Raw genomic sequence first — 21,062 nt, 5'->3', positions numbered from 1 at the left:
ATGGGGACATAAGCCAGTGTGTTGTTGTGTCGGTCCCAAGCCCGGATAAATACAAAGGGTTGTGTCAGGAAGGGCATCCGATGTAAAAGCTTGGCCAAAACTAGCCTGCGATTCAAATCTCTGAAGAGGGAGGACACTGATTCACTGTGGCGACTGCTTGAAGGGAAAAGCCGAAAGGAAAAGAAGGTGACCATTATTAAGCATGCACTTAGCAAATCTTTTGTGCTTGCTTACGTTTTAAAAGCTGTTATTGGACGTGCCCAGTGAAACCAGTCATTGTTTTAGTTGATCCATGTTACCTCATGTGCCATAAATATGCTGACGTGCACTTTCTCAGACAGGAATTTTTAAACCATAGAAATGTATAAACATAGAAAAAAACATTGTAAATCTCCACAGTCAGTCAACACAACGTTCATATCCATACATGTGTTTGAAATGTTATCACAGGAAATAAAGTCTTCACCAACAATTTTCCATCCCGTGTGTCATCCAACTGTTCTAATTTTCCTGTGTAATAGTTGAGCTCAAACCTTGTCTCCTATGATGAGGTTCGCATTTGGTTTACCCGTGGAAGTCAACTCATGGCTAAAGATAAAAAGGCGATGATGCATCAGTGCTGCTTTGCACCTGATGAAAAGCGTGCATATGCACGGATGATCCATCTTTGTGTGCATTTTTATGAAAAGGATACATATGCAGATTTGTGCATAAATCATTGCGTGTTTCAACTCAAGTAATTATATACCAGACCTGGAGAGTGCAACAACATATTTCTATCAAAACAACTGTTTTTAATTTGACAAGTTCACTTTTTTTACATGTGTGTGTCTGCAAAATTCAATTTAGGCCAGGGGTCGGCAACCTTTAAGACTCAAAGAGCCCTTTGAACCCATTTCCCACAAAAAAGAAAATACTGGGAGCCACAAAATCCTTTTGACATTTGAAATGAAGACAACACTGCATCTTTCCATCATCGTTTCTTACCTTTATATATGCATAAACAAACTATAGCGTGTTGCATTTATGAATCGATGAACTGTTACAGAGAAGCGAAATTACATTACTGCACGCAACAAAAACATTTTAAACTCGGAAAAAAAGACGTTGGGTTAAAGATTACTTTCAAATATAATACTCAATGTCTATTTGAAAAAAAAAGAATATTTGCAAAATGGCAAATACAATATTTATCACCTGGTTAATGTGATTTCTGCTCCTGCACCTCAGCGCACAGCCTCTGCACATCAGGGCTGTATGACGTTACCTTCATCTTCACACAGGACTGTAAGCTGTCATCTGTCAGGCGTGAGCGATGTCTGTTTTTAATGAGAGGGGCAGAGAGGGGCATGTCCCTAATTTTCTGCACAATTTCACTCTTGTTTTTAAAGTCTGTGAATGTTCTGACATCTTAATGAATGATTCTTTTATATATTCTCCATCTGTGAACGGCTTCCCGTGCCTGACTATTTCCTGAGCGGCCACGAAACTAGCATATGTAGCTGAATTTGTAGATTTCATCCACTTCATAAGATGATTTTTGCTCTGATCAGCCTTCCGCATCAGTTCCGAAACTGCTCTTTTTCTCTCATCTCCATCCGGATATTTTTGAGCAAAAGCTGTGTGTTTGTTCTGGAAATGTCTTGCGACATTTGACTTTTTGTTGTTTGCTAACTTCTCATTACATATTAAGCATACGGTAAACCCGTCTCGTCAGCAGTGAAGGCGAACGAATCTGCCCACGTATCATTAAACGTTCTTTTTTCTTCAGACACTTTTCTTTTCTTAGATTTATCCATAGTTGGCCTACCTGGGGGTCGAAAAATTCAACAAAACGTGCGCAATTTGGCGGTTGTGACCGGATATACGTCCACAGCAAAAGCTGTGTGTTTGTTCTGGAAATGTCTTGCGACATTTAACTTTTTGTTATTTGCTAACTTCTCATTACATATTAAGCATACGGTAAACCCGTCTCGTCAGCAGTGAAGGCAAACGAATCTGCCCACGTATCATTAAACGTTCTGTTTTCTTCAGACACTTTTCTTTTCTTAGATTTATCCATAGTTGGCCTACCTAGGGGTCGAAAAATTCAACAAATCGTGCGCAATTTGGCTGTTGTGACCGGATATACGTCCACTGTCGATGGTTGTGACGTATATTACGAGCGAGAAAAAAATTGAATACGTTTTATTTTGTATTATTTATAATCACCATAATCTTCAAATTTAGAATTACATTTTAAAAACGAACAAACTAAAATAATATACATTAAATTAAATACTCATTATTTATTTTCTAAAGCCGCAGGGAGCCGCAGCAGGGGGGTGAAAGAGCCACATGCGGCTCCGGAGCCGCGGGTTGCCGATGTCTGATTTAGGCAGTGTGCTGAGCCAGATTTGCTCTGGTCACGTATATGTGAACATACTGTAAGCAGAAAGACAAGGCAGTGGCACTGAGTGAGATTGCTATATTGTGGAGTACAAATTATACATAAATAATGGGATTGGATGTATAGGATGTGCTGAAGGAGCTCCGCTCATTTCCTAACTTGCTTTGAACTCAATAATTCTTCTTGTAAAGTGACAGTTAATTGTTTCAAACTGCCAACGAGGCTTTCCAGGTATCTTTTAATGCATGTAAAAAAGGGTGGGCGGGTTGGGCGGCGTATCAAAAAGTATCTGTGGCAGGATTTTCTCCTTGAGCCATTCATCTGAGGAAGAATGATGTGCTGATTGGACAGCTCCCGCAAAGAAAAACAACATGACAACAGCTTTGTGAGAGATCATGGCTGCCTTGAGAAACATGGCAGTCAGCCAGGACCTGTTATTGCACCGAATTCCTCTGAAGACCTGTGGTGCTGTCTCTTTCTAAAATAGAGGACTGGCCAATCCGCAAAACTCTGCTATTTCCATTAACGTTGCCTTTGTCTGATCTGTTGTGATTAAGATTTAATCTGGTTAAACTTGCTTCCTTGTTTTCCAAATGGAGTCTCATATCCACTAATGGAATCCTCATTTTCAAGATTGCAATGTTGCAATGTCAAAACGAGACGTTGAAATCAGATCACTTTTGAATATGACATATTTGTTGTAAGGTTAGTGCAATGTATTTGAACTGTGCGTCATTGCACTTCATTCTGCAAAATATAATGAAAACGAATGTGAGAAAGCCATCAAATGTTCATCGGTGTGAATGAAATTCGCCATGACCAATTTCTCACGCCCGGTCACTTGAGTGTCACGCGGTGCACACGGTACTGTCTTATTTTCAGCATAAATCTCCATACTGAGAAGCCATCAAAGGGCAATTTCACCACTGATCGTCCACAGTGTTTTGACGGTGCCTGTGTGTGTGTGTGTGTGTGTGTGTGTGTGTGTGTGTGTGTGTGTGTGTGTGTGTGTGTGTGTGTGTGTGTGTGTGTGTGTGTGTGTGTGTGTGTGTGTGTGTGTGTGTGTGTGTGTGTGTGTGTGTGTGTCATGGGTGCCCCTCATACATGATTAGATGCGAGTGGTGGAGCTGATTACACAAGGAGCTTGTGAGGCGCACATAGGCACGTCATCTAGCTTAGTTTATTAGCAATCCTCATGCTGCCAGAAGTGCAACTGGATGCCTTTTGAAAACTTCATGAGCCCCCCCTCAAAAAAAAAGGATTGAGAGGCTCGCAATACAATCATGGAAATGTTTGTAGAATAGTTTAGTCCCACTCATAGTGATTGGAGTTGGAGCTGTAAAATTGCCAGAAAATTGCATGTGAGAATACAATGCATTATCTCTCGAGTCACAGCACATTTGCATTTCTACAAAGAGAATGACGCAATGTAACATTCAATGGAGGTTTGGGTGCTGGAAAACTTTCACTCTGCATTTATGAGTTGCAATTGGGAACATGAGTAGATTATATGTTTCCATAAGCAAATCTGCCATCTATCTCATTTAACAACAATTGGAGTTATTTGACATTTGAAATGATCAGATCAACAGTCAGTGGTTGGCGAGCATGAGTGTGGGTTGGCAAAAAATTAATTTGTTGTCATTGATTGCTGTTCCTGATAAATGCCGCTTGTGGATCTGGTGTACAAAAGCAATATCACGCCCAACCTTGTAAAGTTGTGCTTTCAATCAACAGTCCCTCTTGTGTGATATTTCTTTATCATATGATAGTCATGCGAAGCAAAGTGGTTTCCGTTCCTGGTTACACTGCAAAGTAGGGTGTGCATTGTCGTAATGTGACAAGACTGGCCTCCCAGGATCAAGCGGGTCCCGCCTGTAAATAATCCTCAATGTCATGTGTTATCAGCTCGACGGGTCATCTGCCTGCATATTTTGTTTTTGTCAACAGAACCCTCATGAAAACTTACTCACTGCATGCTTTTATTGACAAACTATATGAAACGCGTCACAAACAAATAAATTAAAGATTGATTTTGCATGCCTTTTTTGGAGACAAACACATTAAACCAATACAAGAGGGGGACTTCAACTAGCTAGTGTCCAAGCATCTTATTGCATAGTTCCTCTCTGAATCTAAAGAGGCGATTGTGCCACTGAAGCGTAAGGGAGCCAGAGCTCACACTCCAATTTTCCTCTCAAGTTCTTCACTTTACAGAGGCGAGACACTGTAGCGTGAAAGCAAGTCATTTTTCCGTCACAACACATATCTCGACATTGGCCGTCTACTGTGTGAACAAAAATGTTGGGATAATCCCAAAAACTGAATGCTTATATTTGACCTGTATATATTCTCCACATTTTTGCCAAGGCTTTTTTCTATTCCGGCATGACTTTGCCCTGGGTGCAAAGCAAAATAGATTACTGTGATTGGATGAGATTGACGTTGAAGAAACAGAGAGCATTGACCTCAATCCCATCAAGTACCCGTGGGATGAACTATAACAGATTGGGAGAACAAAATGAGAAATGCGTGTGAACAGTTGTCTGTTGTTTTAGGTCAAGCATGCCCCTCCGAACAGCATTACCGGTACTCTGTATAGCTTTCTTTGTCACTACACCATCATTAAAGTAGTCCCTGGCCTTTATACGACAGACTGTCTTCCCACTCTTGGGTACTGTACGGTACAGTATATGATGTATTCAAGATATGCTTTAATTGACATGTGAGCATTCCTGAGGTCAGAGGAGGGCGAGAGAAAAGAATGGGAAGTGAAATGTGAAAAGTAGAAAGGATGCACTTGAGTGCATCGAAACATCCGCTCTTCACCAGTATGGATGACAACAATGAAAGAAGAGGTAGATACATTCCTCTTGTTCTTCCTTCCCCCAACAGTGGCAGCCCGGGATGCTGCTAAAATGGTTGCTGTCTTGAGATGTACTGACAACTCTGTATGAGTGGCGCTTTCCTGAATGCACTCATGACCTTTTCATGAGGCTACAGATTTTGGGGGAGGGGAGCATGTCAGGCTGAAAAAACTTTTGCCAGTTTTCAGATACCAGTGAGATACAGTGTTAACCTCTTGTTTTCTCTGTGAACAGTGACTAGCCATAACCACACGCAAGTGCCATTTCACATGGAAAAGTATGCATAACAGAAAGTTGAACTGTAAAAGAGAATTTGGGTATCAAATGGGGAATTTCAAAATGAAAATTCGAAGAATCTGTCCCTCCGTACGTATTGCTTTGATATCTTAATAAGAACTAACTAAGATACTAACTTCTCAAGATCAATTGTATGATCAACATAGATGTTACCTGCTTGCAACTGCTTGAACAGCTCTTTTTTTACGTTTGCCCTGAAATGCAATGATCAGTCCACCTCCTTTGCAAAGATCATTCCATTTGGCCCTGAAACCAGTCAATGACGTACATCCAAGGCCGGGATCAATGAAGGCAACACATATATCATAAACATCAGAGAATCTATAAAACAGAACGCAAGGTAAGGAGGATGCAGAAAATGCACTTTGACGGACTTAGTGGCAAAAAACATTCCTAGGAGGACTTCTGGGGAAAAAAAACAAACATACCTAACCCTGAGCGGGGTATTCTGCATGTAGTGCTCATTGAAGAAAATCTGAGACGAAGCAAGGCACCAACCACCATGTTAAACAAACACAACCCAGAGATATTTTTAGTGCATTGAGCAAGACTGTAAGGGCTGCCGCAGACTACATGATGCTTCAGAACCGAACTTGGATCATACCATCACCCAATGTTCCACCTGTCATCATTGGGCGATTTAATACATGGACTCCGACTTGAACTGCCGCAGCCTGTATTAGGTTGTCTCTCCCGCCCCCAGTTCATGACGTCACGCCAGGACGTCTTGCATTGCTAGTGAATCAAAACAATGGCTTCAGATTCGGAGAATATGCTTTCTTGTTACACATCCAGTGATGGATATGATTCAAATAGTTCTGAAGAGGAAAGGTTTGCAATCGATTAAAGAATTTATTTGTGCCATTTTGAGGCAACATTGGGGGAAAATCTCTTACCCAAAAAAAGAGGCACGAAATGGCGACATCCTGAAGCCACCTCCGTTGACACAGGCTGATGAATTCCTGATATGGCGCTTGGACGCCCTCTTCTGGCCTTCTGGCGGCTTTTGGGTGCAACACGAGGTCCCCAGACCAAACAAGTACAGCAAAATACATTGACGTGATGGAAGGACCGCTACAATGCGTCTTTTTTGCGGTAAAGGGCGGTCCTTTAGTGACGTCACGTACGGACTCGTCACCAACTCAAAAACAAGACTTCCTGAATATTCAGTGCGAGTCTTATCACGTAAAATATAGCTATATGCGGTGGAATCTTATTAAATACGCTCAGTAGAAGTCATTTGAAGCCATTTTACAAATTATGGACACAACTTGTCCGGAGACGTCGGTTGTCCTTTAAATAAAGACATAGAGAGAGAGCGAGAGAGAGAGAGAGAGAGAGAGAGAGAGAGAGAGAGAGAGAGAGAGAGAGAGAGAGAGAGAGAGAGAGAGAGAGACAGACAGACGGAACGAGAGATACAAACAGACAGATGGAGACGGAGAGAGAGAGAGAGAGAGAGAGAGACTGAAAGAGAGAGAGAGAGAGAGAGAGAGACTGAGAGAGAGAGAGAGAGAGAGAGAGAGAGAGAGAGAGAGAGAGAGAGAGAGAGAGAGAGAGAGAGAGAGAGAGAGAGAGAGAGAGAGAGAGAGAGAGAGAGATAGAGAGAATTCAATCACAGTTCAGAGGGGAGTCAGCGCACATCTGCCACAATTTAAAGTGACTCTGACTCAAACAAAGTTATGATGTTCCAGCTGGCTTTTCTTCTCTCTTTTGCTTCCTAGCAAAACCGTCAAGTTATTGTGCATGCACCTCTTTTGATCGGTTGATAATTTTGTCTCCCTTGAATATAGCCCCAAATCGACAAAAAGCTTCAACAACCAAAAAATAGCACTAAAATGTTGTATCTGTTATTCACTTGGCTAGCAAAGCTCTTAATGGCGCACAGCCCCCAGTGTGATGATACCGACAGTGCCATGGACACGCACTCATTGCCTCTGTCATTGATGGATTACACACAGAAGGGAATGAATTGCGAGATACAATAGAACAATGTTTGGCTTGTCACACCTTTATACAATGTATTGTAATGGATCCGTGTTTTTCTGATTGTTTTCTGTGATCGCAGGAACCTGGTCTTCACATTTGACCAATTAAGAAAATACATCCCGGCACGGTTATTGACATGCTTGTTCAATTATTCTGATTTAAATAAGAAAACCTTCAGTCATCTTTACTGTAGTAATGTGTACAAGAATAATAATTTGGATCAAGAATGGGAATCTGGTAGTCGAGTGGTGAGCATGCCGGCTTCACAGTGCAGTGGTCGTGAGTTCGAATCCTGCTCCGGCCTCCCTGTGTGGAGTTTGCATGTTCTCCCTGGGCCAATGTGGGTTTTCTCAGGGTGATTGAACAATCCAAATTGTCCTGGGGTGTGAATGTGATAGCGGATGGTTGTTTGTCTCTGTATGCCCTGCGATTGGCTGGCAACCAATTCAGGGTGTCCCCCGCCTAATACCCGAAGACGGCTGGGATATGCTCCAACCCCCCACGACCTTAATCAGAATCAGAATCAGAATCATCTTTATTGCCAAGTATGTAGAACACACAAGGAATTTGTTTCCGGTAGAACACGCTGCACTAGTATCGTTGTCAAAAAAACTGCTAAGTGGCACTATACAGTTCCATTTTGTTACAGTTTCCATTTTAATCAGGATAAAGCGGTCTGGAAAATGGATGGATGGATGAATGGGGAATCTATGGAATCAATCATATCCGTATTTCTATGTTTTTTCATGTATATTCTTATTTATCCATTTCCTTGTCCTTAAATTTATCTTGCTCCTTGTCTTTTGCAACTTTTGCAATTGTTTATTTTCGCCTTTTCCTGTTTATTTGTTGACATCGCCTTCCTTGTACTTTGTCAGCCTTGTGTTTTGTAGATGCGCATTTCGGTTAACCATCTTGTCCTTGTCTGTGTTTACAGTATCTACTAATTGCTGGATTTTTGCACTCATGTTTTGCATGCTAGCATATTTCCATGCTCATATTTGCCATGCTCATCAGAATCAGAATCATCTGATTAAGAATACACTAAATAATTTGTTCCGGGTAGTTTGAGCCACGCAAGTACAGTACTACAAAAAACAGACCACTATGACAAAAAGGACCAAAACACATTGGTCATGCAATCTTATTGGTTGTGACACATGCTCGTCACATGCATCTTGGCTCTCACCAACAATGTTCTGTTGCTGTGCGTGAAAAGGAAGCCTTTTGACCCTCTCAACAACACGCTGTTGACCAGGCCCTGTCGTATAGGTAAATATGGATCACACATCTGTGTATTCTCTCATTAGTTCTACTTTTGTGAGCATAATTGCTTGTGGGCAAACAGATGTGCAGAGATTCAGGTGCTGCGTTCAGAAAATGTAATCTCAACCTGTGATCCGTGCCACACACACACACACACACACACACACACACACACACACACACACACACACAAACCTACGCAATAAAAAGTGTGACTGGGAACCGCTGCAGGTGAGTGATCGTGTCCTGGTTGACAAACCGATCTGACTTAATCCGCTCAGCGGGTGCACCCTTGAACTCTGCATACATGCCATCCTCACGCCACGATCCACACCATAACCCAGCCTTCAACTTTTGCCTGGGAATTCATTAGTCGTATGGTAGTTGATTCATGGGGCATCCACCTAACGCTCAAGGAGTGATGCACACTGGCAAACATCATGAAAGGTGTTGACATAAACTTCTGAAGTGACTGAATGAATCAAGCGTTTTTTTTCACTAAATTGCAGTTTATTGCTGATATCCTGGACTAAACTGCAGCTTTTTACGGAACCTTTTTTTACAGGTTTTTACAATACACAGGCAAGTCCAAATTTAGTGCAGTAACATGTTGGGCAGCACTGAGGTCTAGTTGAAGAGAAGGGCCTTTTATTTTGGCTCTTGCTTTTGCTTGTGTCCTTCATTATTCAAGTAAGTTGTTCTTAGTGTGTTTAAATCTCTCCATGGTGTGCTCTCCCCATGGTTTGGTCTTTATTGTAATTTGTTACACAAGTTATTTTTGTTGGTGTGTGTTTTCCTTTGCCCCGTGCAAGCACTTTTTATAATATGTACAATATATACAATACATATTGATTTAAATAGTGCTTTAACAACAGCTGAAGCTGCCACAAAGCGCTTAACATGGAGAGCTATCATATACAGGAAATAAAGCAGTCACAATGATAGTAGAAAGGACCAGGGAGAAAAACCAAGATCAAGTCGGAATCAATTGCCAATGCATTATAAATGCATTCTTTTTGGCTTGTTGCCCAGCGTTATCATTTGCAATTTGTCAGCCTTACGCCTTTTTTTAGTACTGTATTTTCCGCACTATAATGTGCACCTAACGGACTTAAATTCTATTCAAAAGTTGACCATTCACCTTATAATTCAGTGTGCCTTATATATGTGGAACACATTTAAAGATGGCGCCGCAAGAGTGGCTGCCTTTGTCATAGGTGTTGTATTTTGTTTTTCTATTTCTTCCTTTCTTTTCCTCTTACTTTCATCATTACTTTGCTGCTGTGAAATGTAAATTTCTCCACTGCAAGAATAATAAAGGCTAATCCAATCCAATTTGTTGAAGGTGCGCCTGATAATGCGATGCTCGTATATAGCAATAAAAAATGTCATTCATTGAAGGTGCGCCTTATAGTCCGGTGTGCCTTATATATGGAAAAACTTTTAAAAGATGTCAATCATTGAAGGTGAACCTTATACAGTAATCTAGTGTGCCTTATAGTCCAGAAAATATTTTTCTTAGATCAATGTTTCTGTATCCACATTTTCTCGTCTCATTCTGTCCGTAACCTTACGGACATCCGACACACAAAGAGCGCCGTAATTTCCACACGATAAGGTGATCTGAAGTACAAAGCGTACCTTCAATGAATGGCCTATTTTAAAACTGTTTTTATGCATGCGGCACACTACATTATAAGGCATATAGAATGGAATATAATGATGGCCATGGATTATGGATTCACTCGATCAGAGGTGCCCATGACTTATCGTGATTGACTGGTAAATTGTGGACTGGTACCAAGTCAATCGTGAGTGGTGTCGAGGAGAAAAAAAATGCACTTCACCCGAAACTTCCCATCAGTTTCATTTTCACAAAACGTATTTAAGCAATAAAATAAAAAAGCAGGTACTGTACCGTAAATCTTTAAAATATGGTGGCAAGTTACCTGCATCACCAGAAGTTGTTCGCGCTCAACAGAGCTGTTGCGCTGTATCTTTTATCGTTATCATTCTTCTCATTCAGAGTTTGTTTCGTGTAATATTCACCGAGGGCACAGTCAAAGAACAGAAATCTAGAGGGCATCGTGAAGCACTTTAAAATGGTATGTGTGAGCTATGATAGTTAACAGGCTGCAAAAGTGTGTCGCATGCCTCTGTGTCAGGCTGTTTCACATTACGTGTCTATGTGCGTGCGAACAAAGGGTCGATCTCGGGAGGTAAGTTGGAGTTGGATGGAGTTACCGTATTTTAAGGTGTATAAGGCGCACCCAAAAATCTTAATTTTCTTCAAAACATGACAATGCACTTTATACGCAGGTTCACCTTATATCTCAAGTGCACCTTATGATGAGCCGCAACAGGTCTCGCAGCTACTGTCAGCAGCTACCGACTCATTTCCCCCTGTAGAAGAAGTCATGCATAACTCCAGCCTCCACTGTAGCGCCTTATAATGTGGTGTGCCTTACCGTATATTTGGAAATCTTTTATATATTGATATGTTATATTTAGAAAACCTTTTCATTGAAGGTGCGCCTTCTAGTCCGGTGAATCTTATATATGGAAAAAGTTTGAAAGTACACCTTTCATTGGGGGTGCGTCTTATACTATGGTGCGCTTTATACTCTTGTGTGCCTTATACACCGGAAAATACAGTATTCCCAAGAAATCAGAATATTGATCCATATGTACATCCTTCAGGATGTAACATGAAGCATGACACAAATAACATAAAAATACAGTTTTTTATCATTTTTTTCAGAGAAAATGTTTCCATTTTTTTCCAATTAAGTCGAACAAAAAGGACAAATGTTATAATTATAATCGATTCAACAAAAAGGCACACAAGTCTTGCTTTTTCATTTAGTCAGTAGTTCGCTATGCTTTTGGTTTGGTCATCTTTGTTTCATAATGTCTGCACAGAACTCACAAAGTAGTTATCTGCGTGAGTGCGTGTTGGAAAATGCACGTGTCTGTTAGGTCTATCCTGCATCTCCCTGCCTCCCCGTTTTTTGGGGTCCACTGCTCTACCACCATCACCCAAAACCTACAGTGTCCGCCAGAACCATTTCACATTACATTAGGTTCCCGCAAATAATCACCACTAGATGGAATAGAAACACAAACAAGCAAATCACTCAATGGCCATGTACTGTGTAAGCACATCAGATTATAAAATGGGTTTTTGAGAGAAGTCAATGCTTTTAGGTGTGCCGAATATTCCGGAAAATACAGTGTTGTTTAGATTACAATTCAAATTCTTGTACAATTCTAGATCTATTTTCCGCTACTTCACAATAGCACTTGCTTTGTGTGTTTAATTCAGCTGACCAGCCAGTTCCCCTCATTCCCCACCCGTCCCGCTGCCTGACGAATCACAGCCTCTCATCTCTGACTCTGCACTTCGTACCCACATCTCCCACGGCCCCCCTGGGGAGGTGTGCCTGACAGTTAGAAGACCCCTGATTGGAACAACAGCTGTTGTAAATCTGTCTCTGCAGAAAATGTTGGATTGTCACATTGATTTAGCTGAAGTGTTACCGCACGTATGTCCTACACTTTTGTGTGAGTGAAGTTCCACTGCAACGCACCGGATACAAAATCTTCTTAATTTGTTTACCTTCATAGTATCAAAGCTACCTTTGTGGGTGAGACGTATGATGAGCGTTAACAGTAGCTGTCCCCACAAGCCAGATTTAATAGGGTTATTAAACCACATACATTGCACCTTTGTTTTTATGGAGCATTTCCTTTCATTTGTATGACAAGCACATATACCTGAAAAGAAATAATTATTTCTTGGACCATGAGTGAAGAGTGAACCCGTGAGCAGAAATCTAGAGGTACACTGTTAGGAGTCAACATATCAAAAGATGAGCATTCCTTGCTCCAGGCACATGAAGCACATTTTCTCAGCAAAACAGCCATGCTTAGCAAACCTGGCCTGTGCAGCAGACAAAGGTGGCGTTTTCACAATGTATTTGAAAATCTGAGAATCTGTTCCAGTTGGGTGCAAAATAGGGCAGCAATCTGTAGGAAATGCAGTGCGGATCCGAGAGAACATCTTTTTTTAATTTTCAATGTTTATTAGACTTTGTGGTGTGGTTGTTTAAGATGCAGAACGAAAATGTTTCCATTTGTAAGAGTATTGTGCACTCACTCCTGCTCAGAAATGAAAGCTCTCAAAGTTGAAAAGATTCACCCACTGGCCATAAAAGTCAGCACCAAATCTCATAGCAGTCCATCCCTAAACCTCCATCCTTTTGGGCCAAATTGAAGGACTTCCCGTGTTATCTTCAGCACATTATTATCTTTGAAACCACCAATGGTGAATACGAAGTATATCTGTGAAATGCAGTTAAAAAAGTTTCAGAACAAGGTGCGACATCAAGATTGTTATCCCATATTATACACAAATAAGCATTTCTGCGAGAGATTAAATAAAATACAGTATATGAAGATCTTGTTCACATCTGCCACACTGAAGCACATATTTGTTTATCAAGTGCTCTCATCAGCGTTATACCTCATATTTCCTTGGAGGACCGAATATATGCTGCCTCAACTTGAGCACTGAGACTCCTGGTTTCTGGAGCAAATTAATTCCCTACTGGAAAATGACTGTTATGAATGGCTTTGAAGAGAGAGAGACAAAGACAGAGACTGTTTGAGAGAGAGAGAGAGAGAGAGAGAGAGAGAGAGAGAGAGAGAGAGAGAGAGAGAGAGAGAGAGGAGGGAGTGAGACAGAGTGAGACAGAGATAGAGAGAGAGAGAGAGAGAGAGAGAGAGAGAGAGAGAGAGAGAGAGAGAGAGAGAGTGAGACAGAGAGAGCAAGAGACAGAGAGATAGAGAGAGAGAGAGACTGAGAGAGAGAGAGAGAGAGAGAGAGAGAGAGAGAGAGAGAGAGAGAGAGAGAGAGAGAGAGAGAGAGAGAGAGATGAGATGGAGATAGAGAAAGAGAGAGAGACAGAGACAGAGACAGAGAGAGAAAGAGAGATATGTAGATAGAGGGAGATTGAGAGAGAGAGAGAGAGAGAGAGAGAGAGAGAGAGAGAGAGAGAGAGAGAGAGAGAGAGAGAGAGAGACAGAAAGAAAGATACAGAGAGATAGAAAGAGAGATAGAAAGAGAGATATAGAGAGACAGACAGAGAGAAAGATAGAGATAGAGGGAGAGGGAGAGAGAGACACAGAAAGAGGAAGATAGAGATAGAGAAAGAGAGAGAGATAGCAAGAGACAGAGCGAGAGAAACAGAGAGCGAGAGAGACTGAGCTAGGTTGATAGAGAGAGACAGAGAGAGGAATATAATAAATAATAATAATAATAATAATACATTTCATTTATAACCTTTCAAAATTCTCGAGAGCGATACACAAGAGAGACATAGCGAGAGACAGAGAGCGATAGAGAGCCAGTGAGATAGGTTGATAGAGAGAGACAGAGAGAGGGAGAGAGAGAGAGAGATGGATGGGCCACCTATTCTTTTGCACAGCCCTCTGCTCCGAGTTACAAAGATGCTGAGGCGTGTCCTACTTTTGTGAGTGGGGGGGGACTGTACAGCAGCTCAGAGGACTTTCCATGTGGGGCTCGCTGGTCTTCTTTGCTAACACGCTTGGAGGCAAAACAGAGGGAATCTACTGAGGGTCAAACTGATGTATGACCATGAAGCAGGTACATTAAGGTCCTTCAAATTTATGGACTCTCGGGCATGAGTGGAGTCCCCTTTTTGGGGTGCCCGTTTCAGCACATGCAAGCCTGGAAATACAGTTCAAAATGTGTAATCCCGTCAGACAGCATTATTCATATCTCAAGATGAGCGTCCAGTCGCCCAAGCAATTAAAATTGAAACTGTTTAATCAACTCCATGCTGAAAGAGCTACAAAAGAGCTCAACATCTTGTTTCACATGCAAATAATTCAAACCACTTTTTCATGTTGCAAAAATATTCACCACTCAGCGACAAAATAAGCCGTCAAACTATCCACAAGAATGTCTCCCACAACTGCCTACAGATGGAGCCGTTTTTAACATTGTAACTTGCAATTCAAACAAGCTCCTTATTTGAGCGTATAATGATGAATGGCAGCAGAGAAAATCCATCAACTGACCTTATTAGTCAACAATTACACCGTGCTGTTCTACGAGGTATGCCAATGTGTTGTGTGATGGATGCTATGTTAACCGTTACATAAAGGTTGGAAAAAGAATACTCTTCTGAACCCAGGTGAGTACTAAACAAATGCAATTAGACCACTCAAACGAGAGACCTGTGGTGCAGTTCATTTCAGCTAAAGTGGATGTGAATGCTTTAAAACTCATTAAAATGGCAGCAATTATTTCACGATAAAGATCTCTGAAACAGCCATTTTTCTTATAGTGCACGCAAAACGATGTTTTTTTAGAAGCTTTTTTGTAACATCTTGACTGATGATGAAAATGTGAGTCGTTATGAAATACGTCACAAACACGAATGAAGTTGTGACTTTGAACTTCTATTTTTTATTAATCTGATGACAAAAAAGGTGTGTCAAGGCTGAGTGTTGAGCATCATCCAGCGACATTGTTGGAAGCGACATTAAGTATTCATAAGCATTGTAAATCCATTTCTTGTCCCATCCATATTTTTTTTTTAACTTGTCGTGGCTTTTGATCCAAAAACGACAGAGTCGGAGGATATTTCTCCCCTCCAAACAGCACCTGTCACATTACTCATAGTCGTTGCGGACGCTGTTGAAATAAAAATGCCATTTTAATTTGCTTCAGAGTAAATTCATTCTTGTCACAAAGCCACAAACAAATGTGATAGAAATTGACATGATTTGGCATGCTGAGCTCGTTCCTTTCCTGGACTACAGTATGACCTACATTATATGGAAAAATGTATAGGGACACCTGAACAAACATGGGAAGTACGATACAATACAATACATATTGATTTATATAGCGCTTTACCAACAGCTGAAGCTTTAAAGGACAACCAACACCATTCTTTGGTTTCCTAACTGACATCAGAAAAACGTTTTGTAGCATCTAAAATACCCAAAACACACAGGCTGATATTTTTAGTCAAATGAAAAACACAGATAAAAATGACTTAGTGTCCCAAAACTACTTCAAAATGACCTCAGAAAGTTTCAGTTGCAGAAGGTCCCGCCCCCTTCTTCGTGACGTCACGCCACTACGTCATGCCTTGCTCTAGAATAAAAACAATGGCTTCAGATTCAAAGCGCGTAACATGGACAACTATCAGGTACAGAATATGAAGCAGTGACAAAGGTAGAAGAAAGCACCAGGGAGTAAAACCAAGATCAAGTCGGAATCATGCTGAGTCGAATGCCAAAGAGTACAAGTGAGTTTTGAGGCAGGTTTTAAAGATGGGCAGCAAGGGGAAGGGGGCTTGCAGCCAGCAACGGAAAAGGCTCAATCCCCTCCGAGCCTCCGATTAGTTAGTAGTAACGTCTGTTCAACAGACCGGAGGTGCCGGGAAGGTGTGTATGGGTGGATGAGCTTGAAGAGGTAAGGAGGAGCGAGGCATTTAAAGAATTGAAAGAAAATAATCAGATCTTGAAAATAACTAAAATGTATAGGGAGCCAGTGAAGGGATGCCTGAGTAGGAGTTATGTGATCACTCTCACGAGTACCAGTCAAGAAGTGAAAACAATTAATGAAATTGGGTATGACAGGTATTCTATACTACCATGGTGGTTTTTGACAACATGTCTGTGGGAATTGTTGTCCACTCACCTGATAGACATTTGACTCCTGATGGTGTGGCTCTCAACCTTTGTTCGAGTAAAAGGCACTTGAACAGAAGATCTACCAGACAAAAACTAAAAGACGGAAGCATCAAATTTTCTTCGGAGGTAAATTTGGTTAATTCATTGATTAAGAGGTGACTATCAAATAATCTTCTCTCATGTTCACAATGCACAATACATTTATTTCACCTGAGGTTCTAAAACTATAGTTTGGGGATTTATTACCTTCCACTGATAAACTTATTTCTTTTCCTACCTTGTCGTAACCATTTCTGACAGAAATGCTGTCAAGGAGCACCTGATCTCCCTCATTATTCTGGCTCCTGAACCTGGCAGGCCTATTAAATAGGTTTTAATCAAGACCACGGTTCATTACATAAGGAGACTTGAAGCATCGCGATAAAAATAGCTTCCAAGACCTCAGTCCACGCACCTTCGGTTGACCAGCTGAGCAGTAGCAGAATTCTTGATAGAAATGCCGACATATGACATCCCGTGAAGGGGTAAGGTAAGAAAGGTGAGAAGCTTATGCCAACATGAGACTATGCAAATGTAGCCCGAATTTGAACCAACGGATGCAGACACATATGATGTCTCATAGCTGAATTTGAGTTGTCTTGGTGCATTGTAACCAGTTAAGTGTTGGAAGCTAAAAATCTTGGCCTGGTTCAGATTCAGTTTAATTGCAGAAGCCTATCAATATCTTTCTGACAATCTTCGTGTCATTTACACCCTCCTCCCCCATCATTTAACATTCAAATATACGATTTATTTCAACCATGCAATGACAATAATCCTGAGACTTTCATCTACTTCTGATCAGTGATAAACTCCCCGCAGACCTTTTCTGCAGGGAGTTACATTATGGCAATCAAATTATGTAATCACCCTCTGCTTTCCAGAGCAAACAACCAAAGGCCTTGTTGTCTCTCTTCCATTAATCCAAGATCTATTGTGTTCCTATAATAGAAGCATTCCCATAATTAAATTTCTGATAGATATACATAATTGGGGAGGGGGAGGGAGGGATTACAAAAAGCATACCACAAATGGTCAAAGACCTGGAATGTCGACACAGTCCAGTACTTCCTCGACTAGAAAATTACTGCAGATTGCCTACTTTTATAATAGTTAGTAAAGGCATACTGTCATGCTTTCACGCTTTTAGGCCTTGTCTGGGATGCATTTTCTCCAGAGGAAAAATGAAAGCCTGCAGTGTCGAATTGTTTTCCGATTAGGCTCTGCCAAGTTGTCACGAATCACACAAGATTTTTGCATCGTTTGTGAAACCCGACTCATGCCAAGACATTTGATCCACCTGATATTATCTCATCATTTGCGGAGTCAAAACGATACTGCAACCGTAATAGTGTACAGTGCAACCATCCTGCATCTTTGTACAGACGTTCATAATGAGACCGTCCAAAACTAAATAACCGTGTGGCTTCTTTAATTTAACAAGACTGACAGATTGACAGTGATGGCACGACAGGCTTCTATGTCAGGAAGGAAATCTGATCATCCTTGTTAAGAGTAAATGACTTATGCTGCAGTGCTCTCTGAAGTACAGTACAGGAACCTGATTCAGACCTGTGTGGCATACACGGGTCTCACTGAACAATGACAAAAGCAAATTCTCACTCAGGACAATACATTTCCATCCTCCAATTTGATGCGCAGTCATGTCAACATCAGATGTAATGTGGAAAACACTTCCTAGAGAATTCTAACAGTGCGGTAGAAGTGAATGTTCGTTATTAGGTGTTGTTTCGAACCACTCTCGTTCTTATATCACCCCACTTGTGATTTAGGGATTAACTTTGTCCCTCAAATATGTGTCTGAGCTGTTTATATCGAGCATATATGGGCACAAGCAAGGCTTTGAGCAAGTACTGACTGCACAGAAGACAACATTTCCTTGATCGATTGTGAACAGGCTTAATCGACAATCATTTGCCGTACAGTGAACATTATTCTTAATTAGTATTCCCATCCCTAATTTGTCCACACAAATTAGTCCTAGAGAACATCAAATTGAATACTTCAGCTATGTTTTCAGGCATCTTATCGAATTTAGCAGCATATATATGCAATATACATTTGACCTTAATGGCATGACACGGGAAAAAGAAAATTTCAGAGCCCTGGCATGTCATTAATCAAAACATCATAGAGAAATTCACATATTTTTTATTACGTCACATAACCGAACAGGTTTTTCATTTGGGCTGTGACAAATATCAATGCAAAATCAGACAAGAGCTGCCGACTGACTTTTCATGCATTTTCAATGAACACCACATGCTTGAGTAATATCATGAAATATTCAAGTTTGGTCTTTAATGCTCCTGAATACTGACTCTGGAGTTTTTCATTGCGTAATGAGAGCGCAAAGTATATTTTCGCTTTGCAAACTTGCATCCCCAAAAAAAGGACATGCCACCAGAAACAGAATTGTAAACTTCAAAAATATATTGATAACTTGAAAAAAAAGGTCACATTTTTCGGCGCTCAGGGGGGATGGCCTAAGTTTTCATATTCACTCTGCTCCTGTGATGTAACAAATGATTCTACTGTCTGCAAATTGATATCCAGTTTGGTGACGTCACACGAGAGGTATGCATATTGGAAAAATCGCAAAGTCCTTCTAGATACAGAGCTGTTTACATGTGATATGCACTTGCAAGATCCTTGTGCCCCCTGTTTATGTCTGTGCGTCTGGGTGCGCGTGGATGTGCGCACGAGCGTGTATGCGTCAGCTTCCTCCAGTTCGTCTTCAGGTTAGCTCCAGTGCGGGTTTTAAAGCACAAACATGTAAAGGGGTCATTAATTTACCACGGTACCATCATACGCCGCTCCGAATTACGAATTGGTGTGTTCATGACCTTAGTGCTTTCTCAGAAAACATTTACTGGAATCGTGACGTTGGTCGGAGGCAGACAACGTCGCATTCCGACTTACATACACGTTCGGAACTTCGCCGTAAACTATGTTTTGGAACAACGCATCTTGTTCCAAAATGAATATGAATCAAAGCATGCACATCAAAATAACACCAATGATAAAAGTGGCTCTTACCTGTAAATGCCCCTGGTACATATTGAGGCAAATGTCTCCCTTCCTCAGTGACTTGTTCCAGACTTCCCGGGGCTCAAAGTCAAATTACAAGTGGTGACATTGAAGGGCTGGAGTCAAGTTAATGGACGAGGATGGTGTCGAGGGAGAAAACAACCACCCAGGTGCTCAACGTTACACTTAAAGAAGCAGCAGCTCGCCCTCCTGCCATTTGAAACTCGCCGGCTCGTTACTCTCTCTCGCACCAGGCGCTCACTCCTCAGCCTGATCGGGACTAAAACTAGTCTCGATCATCCCGCTCACTGCTCTCTCTTTCGCGCTTCCCTCTCTCCCTGTCTCGTGGCTTTTACGTCATCGTCGTTTCTGGACAATGTGAGCCCTCTCCGCGGTGGCTTGTGTTCTTATAGAGCGCTCCTCATCCTAGTTCGGCCACAGCGCTACCTCAGAGGCAGCCCTGCCTGTGGTGTGTGCCTCCTTCCGTGCTGACGTGTTCACCGCGAGCGCCTCTCTCACTGCATGAGTGGTGCCTGATCGTCTTGGGTTTCTTGAAAAGTTTCATGTTCACCAATGACATTGTGCAAAATCAAATTTGCAAAATGAAAACACATAGAACACACTGGCACATATGGCCTGACATTGTCCATAATGTTCCTAAAATCAAGAAGATCCTCAGACAGACCGGCATTAAGTTTGCTAGTGCACACCAACATGTCTTTAAGGTTTATGATCAAACAGTGTATGTAAATGCTGACACCATTCCATTTGTTTTATGTCACTTCAGCCATTTTGAATTTTGTTGAAAAACAACTGAATGAAGGAGGCACAACATCCATTGTGAGTCACTTTTCATTTATTGGGGAACTCAACTGCAGTGCTGTGCTTTTACCAACTTGTGTTCCTTTAGGAAGTCTGAGTTGTTTTACTGAAGTCCAAGATGGCACCAGAGTAGGCAACCGTCAGCAAGCAGTTTTCTTTTGTTACTTTGTCTTGTTATGCATCGTGTGGATGCGGATTGTTTTTCAGCATTTTTGGCCACGACATTCATCTAGAGGAGACTGTGCTGAGCGGTTGTGCCTTTTCGGCAGCGGGATGTCGGTGCCATTTGACTGTCATCACTGGACAGCTCTGGGGCGATTGCGCTTTTTTGCACCTGTAATGGGCAGCATTTTAACAGCCCCGCTTTGCTCAGCGGAAAGGTTGGTGCTGTTGATGGATGGATGCATGATTTGAAGCGCCCGCGATGAGAAGAAAGGAACACAGAGAGCCGATGCACAAGTGGAGCTGTCTCTGATGCACTGGTGAAAAGGACGCTTTGATCCTCTCTTCTTTCATCTAGAATTGCTTCATATAACAGTGTGCAATAAGTGCTGAAGATTGAAGAGTGACTGGCTGTGTTTTTTATGTTGTGTCACATTATTTGTTATTGT

The 21,062-nt window shown here is 41.5% G+C and overlaps 1 protein-coding gene across 4 annotated transcripts in view; it reads right to left on the bottom strand.

The window, feature by feature from the left end:
- Nucleotides 1-20,075, bottom strand: part of pex5la (peroxisomal biogenesis factor 5-like a) — a 98,573-nt gene extending 78,498 nt beyond the window's left edge. For all 4 annotated transcript variants that reach the window (XM_088999966.1, XM_088999969.1, XM_088999967.1 and 1 more), the window contains exon 1: nucleotides 19,639-20,075. In XM_088999966.1, coding sequence (XP_088856092.1) covers nucleotides 19,639-19,659 — 21 coding nt within the window. In that variant the 5' untranslated portion in view covers nucleotides 19,660-20,075. The remainder of the gene's footprint in view (nucleotides 1-19,638) is intronic.
- Between the last annotated feature and the right edge of the window lie 987 nt (nucleotides 20,076-21,062).

The sequence above is a fragment of the Hippocampus bargibanti genome, linkage group LG07, assembly GCF_051943395.1.
Source record: "Hippocampus bargibanti isolate YZ-2025 linkage group LG07, ASM5194339v1, whole genome shotgun sequence".
Taxonomy (NCBI): domain Eukaryota; kingdom Metazoa; phylum Chordata; class Actinopteri; order Syngnathiformes; family Syngnathidae; genus Hippocampus; species Hippocampus bargibanti.
The sequence above is the reverse complement of the archived record's forward strand: the minus strand, read 5'-3'. Positions and strand labels throughout refer to the sequence as shown.